This window comes from Gallinula chloropus (assembly GCF_964237585.1).
Source record: "Gallinula chloropus genome assembly, chromosome: 8".
Classification (NCBI taxonomy): domain Eukaryota; kingdom Metazoa; phylum Chordata; class Aves; order Gruiformes; family Rallidae; genus Gallinula; species Gallinula chloropus.
In genome coordinates this window covers 14,009,687-14,025,459 of record NC_140093.1, presented here as the reverse complement: position 1 = coordinate 14,025,459, position 15,773 = coordinate 14,009,687, and the positions used below count along the sequence as shown (strand labels likewise).

At 43.4% G+C, this 15,773-nt stretch overlaps 1 protein-coding gene across 1 annotated transcript; it reads left to right on the top strand.

Annotated features, from left to right (window-relative positions):
* Positions 1 to 336: 336 nt before the first annotated feature.
* Positions 337 to 15,271, top strand: SENP5 (SUMO specific peptidase 5). The gene is made up of 9 exons (XM_084267754.1): positions 337 to 1,411; positions 4,768 to 4,873; positions 5,019 to 5,166; positions 5,765 to 5,812; positions 7,722 to 7,799; positions 10,357 to 10,494; positions 12,583 to 12,666; positions 14,019 to 14,069; positions 14,161 to 15,271. The coding sequence occupies exons 1-9, from the start codon at positions 466 to 468 to the stop codon at positions 14,269 to 14,271; spliced, it is 1,710 nt and encodes a 569-aa protein (XP_084123880.1). The 5' UTR covers positions 337 to 465; the 3' UTR covers positions 14,272 to 15,271.
* The last annotated feature ends 502 nt before the right edge of the window (positions 15,272 to 15,773 follow it).

Genomic DNA, 15,773 nt, shown 5'->3' with positions numbered 1-15,773 from the left:
GCTAAGAAAAGACAGAGCATTCAGCTAATTGTGAGCTTAAATCACAACAAACTCTGCAAACTGCAGTGCAGAAGGAAGGCGCTTGAGCGCCAAAGCAGGTGGGCTCCCGATGTGCCTCTAAATGCAGAAACCTATCAGACTTCTGCTACTGAACAATACAGCTTTCCTTACAAAACTACTGAGAGCAAAAAGATCCTGTCCCTATCGCAAAGCTGAAAGCCCTTCTGGAGAAGCAGTAAGAAAACTCAACAATGAATCCTTTCAGAGTGAAGATCCCTTGAATGAAGAATTTGAAACTGTTGCTATTCTTAACAGCGTTTCTGGCAATATCCATTATGTCTCATGTGGTACGCTGGATGGTGCTGCCTTACCTGTAAAGAAAGGTGGTTTTGTGTATAGTGGGGAGGAGAGCAACAATGGTGAGGGCAACACAGTCCTAGTAGTTTTGAACAACTATAAAAGGAAATGCTGTTGCAAAAGGAGTGGAATGGAACTTGTGGCCCCTTGACAACTCTAAAGAGGTCCAAATTTAATCATCATACTGTAAGAAAGAGATCTTTATTTATAATGCATAAGAAACTTTCTATGGTTAGGATTCGGTATAGAATTATAAAATATCCAAAACTTCGAGCAAGAGGCAAAACCTGCAGACTGAGAAAAGTCAAACCAAGGTGGGTGGAGAAGGTTACAAAGGACCATCAAGAGACACTCCAGCGGGGTTTTGAAAGGGGCTGGTGTAATTGGCTTTCCCACTGGAATTCTAAAAGTAACCGCCCTTGGAATCGGTACAGCTTGCCAGATATGGACAGTCATACACCCGAGTCTGTAGGTGAGGAGAAGGAAACCTGTGCACCTGAGATCTGCCGTACGTGGGATGCGTTGCCGTGTTCCGAGGAGGCAGAATCGGGAGGGCAGGATGGCAACGTGGATGCTGTCCCGCCAGAACTGCATGCTAGAGCTTCTCCAGAGGCAGAGACCTTGCAGCAGGAGGAGACCAACGGGGCTCTGGCTGTGGACCATTGCTCTGACATTTTTGTTTCCGTGACAGGAAAAGAAATTTCTGTTCCAGGTCAAGATGATGCAGAATCTAACAAGGTTATGGGTGTAGATGGAACGATGCTGTTGCAGTCCTCCTTGCAGGATTCTGATGTCAGTGATGATGTTGCAAATGGACCTTTATCCATGGAGCTGGCACAAAATGCGGACAGCTCTAGCCAAATGGAAGTAGAGGGCTCCTTAAACCTGGACATATTTAGCTCAAAGTTACTAGACCACCCTTACTGTAAAAATCCTCTTGAGGAGCCTTCACCAGAAAGCACAGGACTAAAATCAGGAGCTCGGAAAGGAGGCAAAAGGAACAGTCAGAAAGCTTCCCGGGTGGCTGATGAGCAGTTGGCAACATGGCTCTGTGGTATACCTTTTACATATCTTAGGGCTTCCAGGAGTTCCTGAAAACTGCTGGATGTGGTGTGGAGTTTACGTGTTGCGTTAATTCCTTTATTAAAATATGTGAATTGTAAGGGGAGCTTAGCATAACCCTGAATGAAATGAGGCTGCAAAGAGGAGCTGCACGAAGGAAGGACAAATCTATGCTTATCTGGCAAGCTTTTTTGAGGGGTGGTTGAATGGTGCCTCTGCTGCTTTTGCTTTAGAGGAAACAATGTAAATTAATTGGAATCTTTGTGGAGAATTGTTTGCAGACATTTTAAATGTCTTTTATCCTATGGTGTCAGAAGATGGTATAGGGTTAAAACTTCCAGTTTTTAAAATGGTTGGCAATTATTACTCCTAACTTGGTTTTTGAAAATCCTTAAGTGTTCTAATCCTTCCAGCCTTATCTCTCTTCTTTTGCTCTGTCTTACACTGAGACTAAATCGCTTCATGAATCTCAGGCTTTAATAGCCAAATATTGTTCATGGTCACTTAGTTTTCTCTACGATTGTTCATGAAGTAGATTTAATGAATCCTATTAGGCAAGATTTTTTAAAAAGGCAAGAGTAGTCTTAGCAAAGGTTCAGTATAAAGGCTTGGGGATTCCTTTTTACCTAATGCTGAGCATGCAGGATTTGATAGTCTCTCTAAAGAACATGGTAAAAATAGTAATCAGTGTCTTGTTTATATATCGCAGCATACTGTGCACATTGTAAGGAGCAGTGAGCCAACACGTGCTGCCTAGTATGGTTAATATAGTGTTCAAGTTCAGTAGTGTTCTGATAACTGAAGTCTTCCTTGGGAGAAACTGGCCTTAGATTCCTGCAAACCTGAAGCTGTGTTACAGGGATTATTTGAGGTTTGCCATGCTCTGATTTTTCTGCTTGCCTTTTTTGTCCTTCAATTTAGCAAATGATTTTCTAAAGCAAAATGTGAAGAAGGAGACACTGAACCTCTAAAGATGATTTAACTCTACCTACAAGTTAGTGTGGGATGTGTTTCTTTGACTGGTTTTATGTGAGCCAGCGAGGACTGGGCGTTCCATGAGAAACTGAGAGAAACTGTGGTACCACAGTGAAAAGACCAGTTCTGCAATGGAGTTTTAAAGTTTGTCCATCAGGAAAAAAAAAAAAAGGATGTAATCCTTCTGTAACAGTCAAGAACCAAGATTGTATCAGGATGGCAAAGGTTTTTGTGGTCAGACAGGCAGTCATGTTCCTGTTCACTGGAGGCCTGAATAGCTAAGTAAATTTAAAAAAATGAAAAACAACAAATGCACTAAACTCTCCCACACTTTATTATTTTAAGAGAATTCTTACCGAGCTTCAGAATGAAAGTAGGTGAGACGAGTTTCCATTTTCTTCAGAGTTGAAGGTTCCTCTCTGAGGATTGAAGCCAAGTCTACACCACATACCTACCCCTGCTGACAGCGTGGGACTTCTGAGTTTTCTTAGCTGAAAAACTGTAAAAATAATTTTAATTTTAATCTGACTGTGCAGATGTTTGTGTCTGCTCAGGATTGTTGTTGATGATTAACGACACCCTAAACATGCTGCTGGCCTGGCAAGAGTTGGTAGGGTAGATACACGAGATGTGTTACGGGTGCTTTTGGGTTTTGAATTTCTCTGCAGCAGCTGAACTCATACATTCACCAGCTGCAATATTTAGTGTGTTCTGATGTGCTGTTAGGTGTCAAACAGAGCTCCATGTGAATCCTGTTTGTGATGGGGGGTCTCATCCTGCACCAGATCTGAACTTTGTCTTTTCCTCCTTGAGATACGCAGTTATACCAGGCAAGTGAGGTCAGACTCTAGCTAGAGGTCCCTGAGACCTCTGCTACCATTAATCCTTCCTCTGTGTGTGTGAACAAAAAGCTTTTAAAAAAAATTATGTATGAAAAGAGAATAAGGTACCCTTACATCCCCATATATCTTCTTGCCAGAGTGAGAAATGTCCTCCCTGTCACAGTCTGCTAAGATGTTGGGGATAAAAGTTGTTAGGCAAGTGTGTGGCAGAGTGGGGAGGAAGGTTATCTTCCCGTGAAGAATTCCTTGTCTGATCTTGCTCTTCAGTTCTCCCTTCCTTCTATTGCACGTCCCTGTGTCCTTCTTGCTGTATCTTCACTGCTTTCTTTATCTCTCTGTTGTGTTCTTGGTCTCATTTCTTTTATTTTTTCTCTTACTGCTGTTCTCCTGGTACTTTTTCCTGTCAGGTGTTTCTCTCCTCTTGCTCCTTCCCATCCTGATCTTTGAAAGTTCCCAGGAAATACTGTTAAAGCCTTAGTAAGCAGAGAGCTAAACATACACTGCAGTGGGCGGTGTTGAATGTCTGACCTGGGAAGAGTCCTGGAGTTTGGGTGGTGCAATGTCTAGGGACTCTGTTGTCAGATCCAGCTTTCTGCAGACAGAACACGTGTTTCCTGCTGCATTTGAAAACTCATTTTCAGAGAGCTGGACAACTTGGTCTTTTTTTTTTTTCCTCTTGCTCCCAAGGAAATGTTGAAATCCTGTTTTCTGTTCTCTTTCCTTCTCAAAGGGGTTTGGACACTTGGTTGGGATTTATGTCTCCACTGTTCCAGTTGTGTGTCTGAGGAAAAAAATAACCTGTTTTCTAGGTTGTTTTTTTTTTTTTAATTCCTTCAGCATTCATACCTTCATGATTTCCTAGTTAATATCTCTTGTTTCTGGTGTAGTGGCTGCTCAGTACTTTCCCAGACACAGGCAGGCTGATACAGCTGCCTGTGGCCCCTGAAATGCCATCCTTAGGATATGAGGGTAAACGAGTTAAGCTTGCTGAGAGTCTGTACAGTGTCTTATCCCTGTGCTGTGGTGGCAGCAGAGAAGCTGAACAGACTGCGAACGCTCTGCCAGCCACGGCAGCTATCATGTGAGGAGAGTGACTCTGCACACCGTAAGGACAAGATACTGGGTACTCAATGAAAACTGTTGCAGGAACCGATATTGCACTAAAAATATTTAAGATGCTAATTGAAACAGACAGGGGGATGGATTCTCCTCGTAGCCCTGGTATAATGAGTTTGATGTAGATGTGTATGTGTGTGTATGGCAAGAGTGAGGTCTGATTGTTTCCTGCAAAGCTGAGTGATTAGATTCCTGTCTTATTATTTTTGTTCTCCTTCCCCCGCTTTCATTTAATGTTGCAAATTCAAGATTGGTTTTCTTAAATATATCCCTGCCATGTATGGTGCTGTGTGTTGGCTGGGTGCAGAATGACTGGGTGCTCGTACTTGGAAGAAATGACTGCTTTATTGAAGGACTAGTGAATTTGGAGGGTTTTTTACATGTTTGCACTTTTATTTTTCTGGTATATTTAAAGGATTCCTAGATGAAGTTATGAAGAAGTATGGCAGTTTAGTTCCACTCTGTGAAAAAGATGTCATGGGAAGATTAAAAGAAGTCTTTAATGAAGATTTCTCCCATAGGTGTGTAGCAGTATCAAATTCTAGACTTTGTAAAGGACAAGTTGCTTGCATTACTACTGCACGCTCCTCCTAACTGAACAGAAGTCTATTTGATATGACCTTGACTTTCTTTCCCCCCCCCCCCACCTTTTCAATCCTGTTTTAGAAAACCTTTTATCACCAGGGAAATAATGAAGTATCGGGAAAAACATCCAAAAACCTCCACTTGCAATTTTCGTGTCTTCTATAATAAGCACATGCTAGATATGGATGATTTGGCTACACTGGAAGGCCAGAACTGGCTGAATGACCAGGTCAGAGATGCTTGGTGTTTATGTCCTTCCTTAACCCTTTTTAGCCCTTTTATCTCAGTTCTTCACCTCCTGCTACATTATAGCTGGGCTATCCTTGCTTCTCACTTGAGAGGTACAAGAAGCGGTGAGCAGCAGTAATCCTGGTTATGAGTCTGGAGGATGGGAGATGTCACAAAGGAACAGTTTCCTTTTGAAGAATGGGTGTCACACCAATTTGAGAAATTAGTGGATATCCATACAGGTTTTAGCATCTTGCCGCCCCATCCCCAAGCTGGAGCAGATTACAAGAACAGCAGTGTGTGGCCCACAGCCAAAAAACCAAGGTGGCTGCAGCGCCCAGGGCACGCACCAGTAGACTTAAATTGAATTAAACTGCATTTCAGATTGACTTGAAGCAGCCAGTTACAGTCTCTCCCCGGGCCAACCACTATTAGTTCCAGAGTACTTGTCCTTCAGACTACAGCAAAATGTTCCTGTGATTGCTCACCTCCTTACTGCTGCATTACTTGTGAGGGGTCCTCTGTTGTGTGGGAGGCTGTGAATATGGGTTCTTTCAAAATTATTCTGTACCTATTCAAATATTTACTAACTCTTGCAGATAATTAACATGTATGGTGAAATCATAATGGATGCAGTCCCTGAAAAGGTGAGGGTTTTTGTTATTATGCAAATGTACCTAATGAGAGATTGAGAGGGAAGGGTGACACATGGAATATTTCGGATACCAAGTCGAGATTTAGCTCACTGATGTTTTGAGTGGCTCCATTATAACTTCTTGTTGTCTGCTGCTCAAATTTTATTCCTTTCCTGTGCTAAAATACAGTGTTCAGCACTGTTGCTCTTGTTCCAGGAATTTACTGGATTAGCTCTGCAGTTGGTCTCTGTGGTAGCCTGATGTTACCGATGTACCCGGAGAAGACAGGTGCCCTATTTTCACCCATCTCACTCTCCTTTTCCCCCTGGGAGGCTTCTGTCCCCAGTTTATCTCCTCCTAAAGTGCTTTATCCATGCCCTCACTCACCAGCCTGGTGCTTCAGCTGAAATTTCCGCTGAAGATGGATTTCTGCTGAGATGACAAACCATGAATGGTAGCATCTGAACCATGCACATGTGCTGCTTTGCACTCGCCCACCTCGCAGCTGTGGGGGTTGTAACAGCCCAAAACTGCGTCAGCTGCCTGGGGAACGTGAATTGATGCAGAGCTGCTTGGTTCCTCGACTGTATTGACTCTGCAGGACTCTCTTTGGTTTGTGCATCCTCAACAGAATGCTTAGTGCTTTCCAACTGCAGTGTCTAACTGTTGGTGGCAGTTGAAAAAAAAAAAGGGGGGGGAAAAAAATAATCAGGAAAACAACTCTCTCCTTCTGTGACTAAATTTGCGGCGGTGGCAATTATAAAAAGCCATCTGTTTACTAGTAGAGACGAACAATTTTCAGGTGAGACCACAAAGGAAGAACCAAACAAAGCTGCTTTTAGATGAGCTCTGCAGAACGCAACTCTTAAAATCGTCAGGCTCAGAAGAAAGCGCGTTGCTGCTTTGATTGGTGGTGATGGTGATTCTTCATTAGTATTCTCTGTACTTCCCAAGTGTGTGCCGGGGTTGTGGTATTGGAGATTGTATCTGTTTGCTTGTGTCTGCTTTTTCTTCATAGTGCATAATTGAAATCCTCATGGGAGATTTTGTGCTGGTACCTCAGAATGTGGGTTTGAAGTCTGGCATAGCTAATGGGTGTTAGGCTCTGTTTTCAGATGCTGAATTTTCTAACTTGGTTTTTTTTTCCCAAGTAATAACTCGAGCCTTCTACCACCTCTACACTAGCAGAATTATTAAAAACAGATGTTGCAGATTTCCATTTGTATTAATCTGTTCCTGTAATTGCAAGAAGCTAAGCACAGGGAATAATAGTGTTAACCTGGAGCTAAACGGGTTTTTTTAACATAAGCCAGCATTTTTTGCCTACATTAAATGTAGGGGTTTAGTTACAAAATAGATGTGCTATAACTTAAAAATGCTTTTGAACAGCAGAATATTGTTTTTGTCTGGAGCTGGTCATAGTAGTTGAATACAAATGACCATGATGTTGTATTAAATCTCATAACTGCTATGATAATTTATTTTTTCTAAGTTTTAGAGCTTCCAGCAGCTAAACCCAGAAGTTACTACCTACTCCACCACCCATGCTTTGCCAGTCCAGTGTTTTCTTCCTTATTCCCTGTAAAGAACAACAAAACCCTCCCTTTCCTGGTGGTTTTCTCCCAAGTCCACCCCCAATAAAAAATTAAACATGATATGCCTGGAGATACAAAGGTGTAACTATAAATGCTGCAGTGGCTCACATGTATTATAGGGAAATAAGGCTTACTTTATTTCCTTGCTGAAGAGCAGCAGTAGCTGAGGCTTGGCAAAGCCTCCATTTGTCCCTACTGAGGTTCTTTCTAAACCTGTGTTAAATATTGCCTCGTTACCAGTTGTTTTGTATAAATTATCCTGGGGGAAGGGGAATGACAGTGCATGAAGATATCTGTGCTCATTCCTCCTCTCTCTCTTTTTTTAGGTTCATTTCTTTAACAGCTTTTTTCATAGACAGCTCGTAACCAAAGGATATAATGGGGTAAAACGATGGACTAAAAAGGTATCCTTTAACTCCGCGTGGCCAGTGCTCCGGTTCTTTTGGGTTGGGTTGAATGGCTGTCTTGAAGCTGGGTTACAATGCATTACCTGCAGAGGATGGGTTTGCCTGTGGGGAGAGGTTAATAAGAAGTGTAGGGTGGCACTATTCCAGTTCATAGGTGGTTGTGAAAATGTACTGTGACTGGCTTCGTCACTGGTGGTAGGTTATCTCTTCGTGTATGTTCATGCAAGCTGTTCATTTAGCTGCAAGAGTTGTCTCTTAGTGCTCCTGACAGTGCCAGATATGCTCATCTGCAGGAGAGCAGGCTTAATTCTGCTTCTTCCTTTCATCTCAAACTGGGATTATTTAATAAAATCAAATTGTTACTCCCAAATAATGCATGCAGGTGCTACAGAGCAGAAATGGTTAATAAGCCAAACTGTGGTTTGCATGACAAGAGCAGAACTCACCTTGCTTTACAGAACCTGGGCCAGATCATAGGTTGTGGTATTTTCTGAGGTAGCTAATACAAAGAGAAGTTCTCTTTTCCTGTGAATATTTATCCTTTCTAATATGGGAAATGAGGCAAGACTAATCAGGGGCCATGGCTGAACGTATGATCTTTCTGCAGAAGCACTTAAATAGCACACATCTGTGAAATGCTAGAGATGAACTCATTATCCAAATATAAAATCTATTCATATAATTTATTAAAATCTCTTTAAAGGAAGATGGAATATTGCTGTTTAATATTCCCAGATAATTTTTTTAATGTTCTTTTTCTCCAGCAACCCAAGTTTTGCAAAATCCCCCAAAGTGAAGGTAGATTCTGAAAGCAGCACTTGGATTCACGTTCCTGCTGCTGAGGAGGGGCCAGATTAGAGTGGGATATTTACACTTACATTCCTGAAGAATCTCTAAGGCAAGGACAAGAGCTGTGCAGTTTCTGTAGGCAGAGTTCAGTGGAGTGCTTTGTCCTGCAGTGTGTAACTAAGGGCATCTTACTTCTGCTCTTTAAACACACCAGAGTTTTGTACCAGGTTTTATAAATGTGCTCCTCTGGGATACTGGGCGGCAGAGCCTAGAAGGACGTGCTCTTCTGCACCCAGTTGCAGTGATTTCAAAGCTCTTGGTGTCTGTGCCTTCTGGCTGCTGATCAGTGTGAGCTGGCTGACTCTGCACTGTCTTGGTGGAGCAAATCTGGGTTGCCATCAGTCTTTCTGTACATCAGGTCTTAACTAAAGACCTTTCCAGCTTTTGGCTGCCTCTTTCCACTCTTCTGCTATAGGTCTGTGTGCCTGTAGCAATCCCACAACTAGAGTCACGTGAGGACCCCTGAGTTTCGTGTGGCTCTGCTCTTGCTGGACATCACAGAAAGTGCAGTTCATTTATCTTGTTCCAGTTTTCCTCTGTGGGCCCAGCTTGCTGCTGGCTGACATCTCTTTGCTTCTCTCCAAGAATGATGGATCGTTGTGTAGCGAGTGGGCTGTGATCTGGTCAGGAAGCAGTTTCTGCAGGTGGGAGCAGGGATCATCGATGCTTGTGCTGTTGTGAGCAAGGCTCAGCTGATAACTTGCTGTGCATCCTGAGACTTTTTGTGCTTCAGATTCCCACTGCTACTCAAGAAATACACTTCTCTTTGCTACAGATGACCTGCCTTTCCCAGTAGTGCAGCAATTATGTAGTGTTCAAATTCCACAGTGCTTAAAAAAAAAAAAGGCATAGACATCTTCCCACAGGATGAGTTCATTTAGTTCAGCATTCTATTTTTGCTTATTTTCTGGACCGTACCACAGAAAACCCAGCAATTAGACAACCATTTCAAGAGTAGCAGGGAGAAGGAAAATCATGAAAGGCCCTGGCTTGACTGGCTTCCAAAAGTAAAAGGGCTCATCTGCCACACAGACACTGGGGGTGTTGTATCTGATCTACTTGTTCTGTACTTTAAGACCTTCTCCCTTGTTTGCTTGCCTGTGACCACAGTACATCTGCTACAAAGTTAAGTTCAAGAAAGGATGAATCTGCTCAGTCTTCACCCCCTCCCTTCCTCTGCTCACTAAATACCGTGCGCTCCTCCTCTGCCTTCCTCTGCCGAGTCGCAGGGCTGTGTTATGGCAGAGGGAGCCAGCTTGCTGGTGGCGTGGGGTGCCTGTAATCACAACCACTCCATCAGTCACCTATCCACAGTGCAGCTCTGATGGAAATCAGTGGTGGTCATACTGCAGGAGTGGCATCACTGAAGATACCTAGTGTACCCACATTGAGGCTCAGCTCCATTGCTGTCATTACTTAAGAAATCCCACTTCGATGCAGGGCTTAAAGGGTTTGCCACAAACACAGCCCTGACTAACTCTGGTAGTGTGCAATGCTCCTTAGCCACTTTCTGGGCTGTAACTGTATTTTTGTGCCTGTAAATAAGTTGTTTATGAGATAAGCATGAGGACTGTGGTGGAAAAGGGAGGGTGGAAAGGATGACTTCAATTAGGGGGTGGAGGGGAGGCTTAGATACAATTAACCTCTTGCTTTACAGTGTTGTGCCTGTGGAATTGTCTCTGATGTGTATTGTTCTTCTTGCCAGGTGGACTTGTTCAAAAAGACTCTCTTGTTAATTCCTATTCACCTGGAAGTCCACTGGTCCCTCATTACTGTGAACATCCCCAATCGAATTATTTCATTTTATGACTCCCAAGGCATTCATTTCAAGTTTTGTGTAGAGGTAAGAGTGACAGCTGTCTGCAAAGTTTGAAGTTTTCTTAAACCAGCGCCCCACCTCTCTTCTGTTCAGCCTTACACTGTGTCTTTGTCCTGCCATGTACGAAATGACAACCGGCTTGCCCCGCTGTAATCAGCACACAAAAAGCAGGGGCTCAAAGCTGCGTGCTGTAGGAAAGCAGACTCGCCAGGAGAGCAAAGGCAGTCCTTTAAACTTGTGTTTAGGAAATGATAAATTGTGGTCCTTTTTGTGGGGAGGTTGCCTGGGGCAGAGAACAGGACTGAAGATGCTCTAGTGATGCCCAGTGAGGTGTTACTATGCTATTACCAGTGTGCTGCCTTTTTCCCCTGCCTGTGTTGGTACGGGGTGCATACCTCTGGTTATAACCCAGCAGCCTTTCAAAGCTGCAGCCCACATGCTGGAGTTAAACTTATCAGTCTTCCTGGTAAAAAGCAGCCAGATTTTTTTTTGCTGGCACTAGCAAATTGTAATGACCCTCTTACAAAAGCTAATTTTGTCAACTTAATTGCTTGCTTGATGCAGCAACCCTCTGCTTTTAACTGTGTGTAGTTGTTGGCTTACAGAAAAGTAGTAATTATTGTACCCAGGAGAGTTCCCAGCTAGGACTTCTGAATGAAGATACTAGTTTCCTGCTGGCATTTGCTGAGGATGAAGCTAATGTTTGCTCTGGGAGTGAGAGACCTCATGCTCTCCTGCTTGTGAACTTGCTGCGTAAACCAGAGGTCGCTCTCTGCAGCCCTATGGTCTCTCCTGCAGTTTCGCTATGTGGCCTTTCCCACCCCACTCCAGGCAAGGCATTTGCACTTAAATGTCTCACAAACATGAGACACTCCTGCCTTTGTTGGGGAAGGGAGGCCAATACCCAAAACTCCATGGTGATCCACCCACTAAGGTGAATGTTACTGTGCTGAAGTGGGTTTAAGTTGTGCTATAACCGCCAGCCTGTTTACAGAGAAGTAGAAGGATTTACTTAACCCAAGACCATAGGCTCATTTATCTTGCTTCCTTCTCTTCGCCTGTGTCAGACTATTTTTTCCTGTATGTCACTGAAACTCTCCCTGGAGCTTTGTTGATTAGCTGCAGAACTCAAAGCATTTTGTATTCAGGTTCAGGCAGGAAAGTGTTACTGTATTAAAGGTGAGGGGCTTGGTGTCAGCCAAGAGAGGCAGGAGAGAACACGTGCCAGACTGCCTTTGGGTCTCTGTGTCCAAGAGCCCTCTGATTCTGTGCTGGAGTGCCACAGCTAGGCTAGTATTAAGTATGCCAGTGCACGGTGGGGCTGTGGAGTGTTAAAGATCCCCTTGATTGACCAAAGCAAGCCTGGATGGTAGAAAGCACAGTACACACCAGAGTTCATCTCTTCTAGATTTGAGCTCAGCCCCTAATGCTTAATGCTCACCTGAAATTTGTCATCGTTGTCAAAAGGATAGTGGAAAAGATGTCAATGTGTGTCTCCTGTTCCTTAGCTGGTTGTGGTGGGTTGACTTTGGGTGGGTGCCAGGTGCCCACTAAGCTCTTCTATCACTTCCCTCCCCAACAGGACAGGGAGGGGTGAAAAATAAGATGGAAAAAACCCTATGGGTCAAGATAAAGGCAGTTTAATAAAGCAAAAGGCCATGTATGGAAGCAAAGGAAAACCAAGATTTATTCCCTATTTCCCATCAGCAGGCGATGTCCGGCCGCTTCTGGGAAGCAGGGCTTCAGTATGTGTAGTGGTTGCTCCAGAAAACAGATGTTGTAAATAACAAATGCTCCCCCGCTCCCTTCTCGTAGCTTTTATTGCTGAGCAGATGTCATATGGTATGGAATGTCCCTTTGGTCAGCTGGGGTCAGCTGTCCTGGCTGTGTCCCCTCCCAAGATCTGTCCCACCCCCAGACCACTGGTGAGGGGCAGCCTTGATGCTGTGCCAGCACTGCTCTGTAGTAGCCACAACACTGGTGCATGATCAGCACCTTGCTGGCTACTGATACCCAGCACTGAGGGCTGCCATGGGGAAAATTAACTCCATCTCAGCCAGAGCCAATCCACCAGTGAATAATTTCCTGCTTCTTTTCCTTTCCTTTCTAAAGAACATTCGAAAGTATTTGCTGACTGAAGCGAAAGAGAAGAATCGTCCTGAGTTTCTTCAGGGTTGGCAAACTGCTGTGACAAAGGTAAATGGCAGCACTTGGAACTCCTGGGAGATTTTAGGAGACTGCTTCTAAACCCATATATTTGTACAAGTAGTAAATTGGTTTGTGGCGACCATGAGGAGGGTAGGAGCAACACAGATATTACACATGGGAATTAAAGCTCTGTCACTAATTCAGCTCCTGCCAGGCCTTAATGCTTTCTGCAGGTAACTTGGTGATCTGAGCCTAATCTCTGGACACTTGAATGTCCATGCAGCACAGCCTGTAGCCGGTGCCCGTGTTGGCATAAGGTCAAGGACTGAATGAGCTGGAGACTCAGCATCCTGTATTCTCCCAAAAGGAGTTCTGAACTGTGCCAAACGGGCTGGCTTTGGTGAGGGAGGCAACGGGCTGATGCTGCTCCTGCCTCTGTTTTGTATCTGCTGTGGCTTAGAGAGCACTGGTCTGCAGGGCTGTTTGTGGCATGTTACATCTGATCACAAGTAAACAAGGGAATAACTTGTGTTTATTGTAAATGAGGTAAAATCTGATTTGTGTGGCCATCCCATAGTGGCTCCAAAGATATAAAACAGGTCATTGCACATCAGACATACTCGCAACAGCTCCCTCTTTGCACAAGTTTATTTTTAGATGCTGATACAGTGATGGAATGACTCCTCTCTGCACTCATGCACACCCTGGGCAATCAGTCTGTCCTCCAGCATTCTGTGAAGTAGAAGATCTGGGACTTGAGGGAGAAAAAAAAAAGAATTACTTTTCCTCTTCAAGAGCTAGAGACATGGCAGCACTAGTGAGTGGGGCTTTTTAGCTCCACGTATCAAAATTGAGCATGTCTGAAGAAATAACGAAGTTTGAAAGGCATCATTTGAGCCTGTCTCGCTCAGTACTGTCGCCTGACAGTGTGCCACCCTTCATGTGGTGTGTGAGAGCCTTTGGTGTGACAGAAAGCCCCTGCCCTAGTATGGGTGCTGAGAGTGATCTTCCTCCAGGCCCGTGTGACTTTGCTGCTCTAGTCTGGTTCTGTGTAAAGCAGATAATGCTGTACAAACATTTATTTAAACTAATTGAGAAGCTGTTCTGTGTAGGTCACTAAAAGAAAATAAACTTGAAAGAAAGAACTGTAATTTGTTTTCTGCCCTGCACTATATATTTTTCTAAATGTTGGGTGTTATTCTAACAAGGTGTGGAGAGTCACCTTGCAAAAAACTGGCATCAGAATAAGTAATTACACCTCCAGCTTCTAGTGCTGCCGAACAGCTAGCGCTGAGGAGGAGACACCTGAGCATTATGTCAAATGAACTTTAAGGAGAAGTAAGAGAATAAAAAGATAAGTCAAGATCTAACATGTCTCTTCTCATTTCTTTTCCTTTTAGTGCATTCCACAACAGAAAAATGACAGTGACTGTGGGGTTTTTGTGCTCCAGGTAAGTGTGCTGCTTCTTCAACATCAGTGGCCTGTATTGTTCATACAGTAAATGTCCTTTTTCTTCAATCAAGCCTTTTCCTTTTCCTCAGTACTGCAAGTGCCTCGCCTTAGACCAGCCTTTTCAGTTCTCCCAGGAAGATATGCCCCGAGTGAGAAAAAGGATTTACAAGGAGCTGTGTGAACGCCAGCTAATAGACTAATAAAATGCAGCCAACCTAATTTCTCTGGCATTTCTGACAAGTTGCAGCTGGTGTTTGTGTACTTGAATTTCTGAAAACTTCCGTGAATTTTGAGCGATTCTCAGCTGAGTGGTGTGGCCACTGTTGTTACCTCAATTTTTTGACAAGCTCTTTAACTGGCAGAACATAAAAGAGCTGCCGTAAAATATTCCTTATGTCAGTTTGGTTCTCTTATGTTCTTTCCTGTATTTAATATTTATTATCTCAGCATGCATATAGGCAAAGCATGCAACTAAAATCATAAAACTGTAGATTTGGTGCACCTTTGAGATGTAGCTAGAAACGACAAATACAGGTGATTTTTGTCTGGAAACATAAAGATGCATGATATGTTTTCTGATGCAATAATGCTTTGAATGTATCAAAAAAAAAAATCAATGCCATAAAAAGAACAGCTAGAACTTCTTTGATAGTTCCATTGTCCCTGTTGTGGGTGTATAATACTGATTTACCACTTTTTAGGGTCACTAAACTCATCTACAGATTTAATTTGTGGAGACCCCTTTTTTTTAAATAGTTCAGATTGCTAATAAAGTTTGTTCTGTTAACATTTATCCATCTGTCATTATCAGCCTGTCCCTCTAGATAAAAAGCAGCCTTTGCACAACTAAAGCTTCAGTACTTGTCTGTACAATAAGAAGTACGAAGGTGTTCAATCAGTGAGATAGACGGTATGTCCCTCTGTGCTGCAGAAGCCTCCATGACGTGTGTATTGAGGAGAATTGCAAAGCTGGCCCTGGAGAGTCACAGCTTAGATACTAAGATAAACTCCTTGGCTGTAACTGTTCAAATCTCAGATGGTTTTGGGTCTTTTTCCAGTTCCACAAGACGCAGTGAAATGTACCGTTTTGGTATCTCTCCCTTCAGCTCTGTCTTCAAATGAATTCCCTTCAAGCTTGTCGTGTTTAACCTCCCATTGGCTTTTGCCTTTGTTCAAATATAAATTAATTCATCTCTGCTGCATCTGCTGTTTGATTGTCTCAAACATCCCGATTTGTTTGCGCTCGGCAGCACTTAGGGGTCTGGCTGGGAACAATAGCACTTGTGGTGGGTGCTGTGCAAACACAGCAAGATTATGTCATCCTGCTCCGGTGGCACGGGAGGTTGGGAGTCCAGCACTGAGCTCTGCTGTGTTGTTTTGCTGGGAAGGGATAAGTGGGAGCAGTGGATCTTGAGACTTTGCTTTGTTGGATTTTTTTTTTTTTTGCCTTGATTTGTAAACTATGATATGCTCTTTGCTGAAGAGAGCTGGCTTTATTTGAAGGAGCTGCTGTATGGGACTGCTACACCAGCAAATGTCTTTGCTGTGTTTTTCTGCCAGATAAAGGAGTGAGCCTAGAGGAAAACTATTTTAAATGCTAAACATCATCTGTTGTGCAGCTTCACTTTATGTCTGTCCATAGGCCTGACTTCTGATGGAGGAAAACCACTGTGAGTTCCTGTCTTGTAAATTAATTCAGGCT

Excerpts from the sequence above, each read along its gene's own strand:
- SENP5 (XM_084267754.1), top strand. The coding sequence starts at position 466 with ATGCTGTTGCAAAAGGAGTGGAATGGAACTTGTGGCCCCTTGACAACT. Across the intron at positions 4,874-5,018 it reads AATGAAGATTTCTCCCATAG|AAAACCTTTTATCACCAGGG; the intron begins GTGTGTAGCAGT and ends ATCCTGTTTTAG. Across the intron at positions 10,495-12,582 it reads ATTTCAAGTTTTGTGTAGAG|AACATTCGAAAGTATTTGCT; the intron begins GTAAGAGTGACA and ends TCCTTTCTAAAG.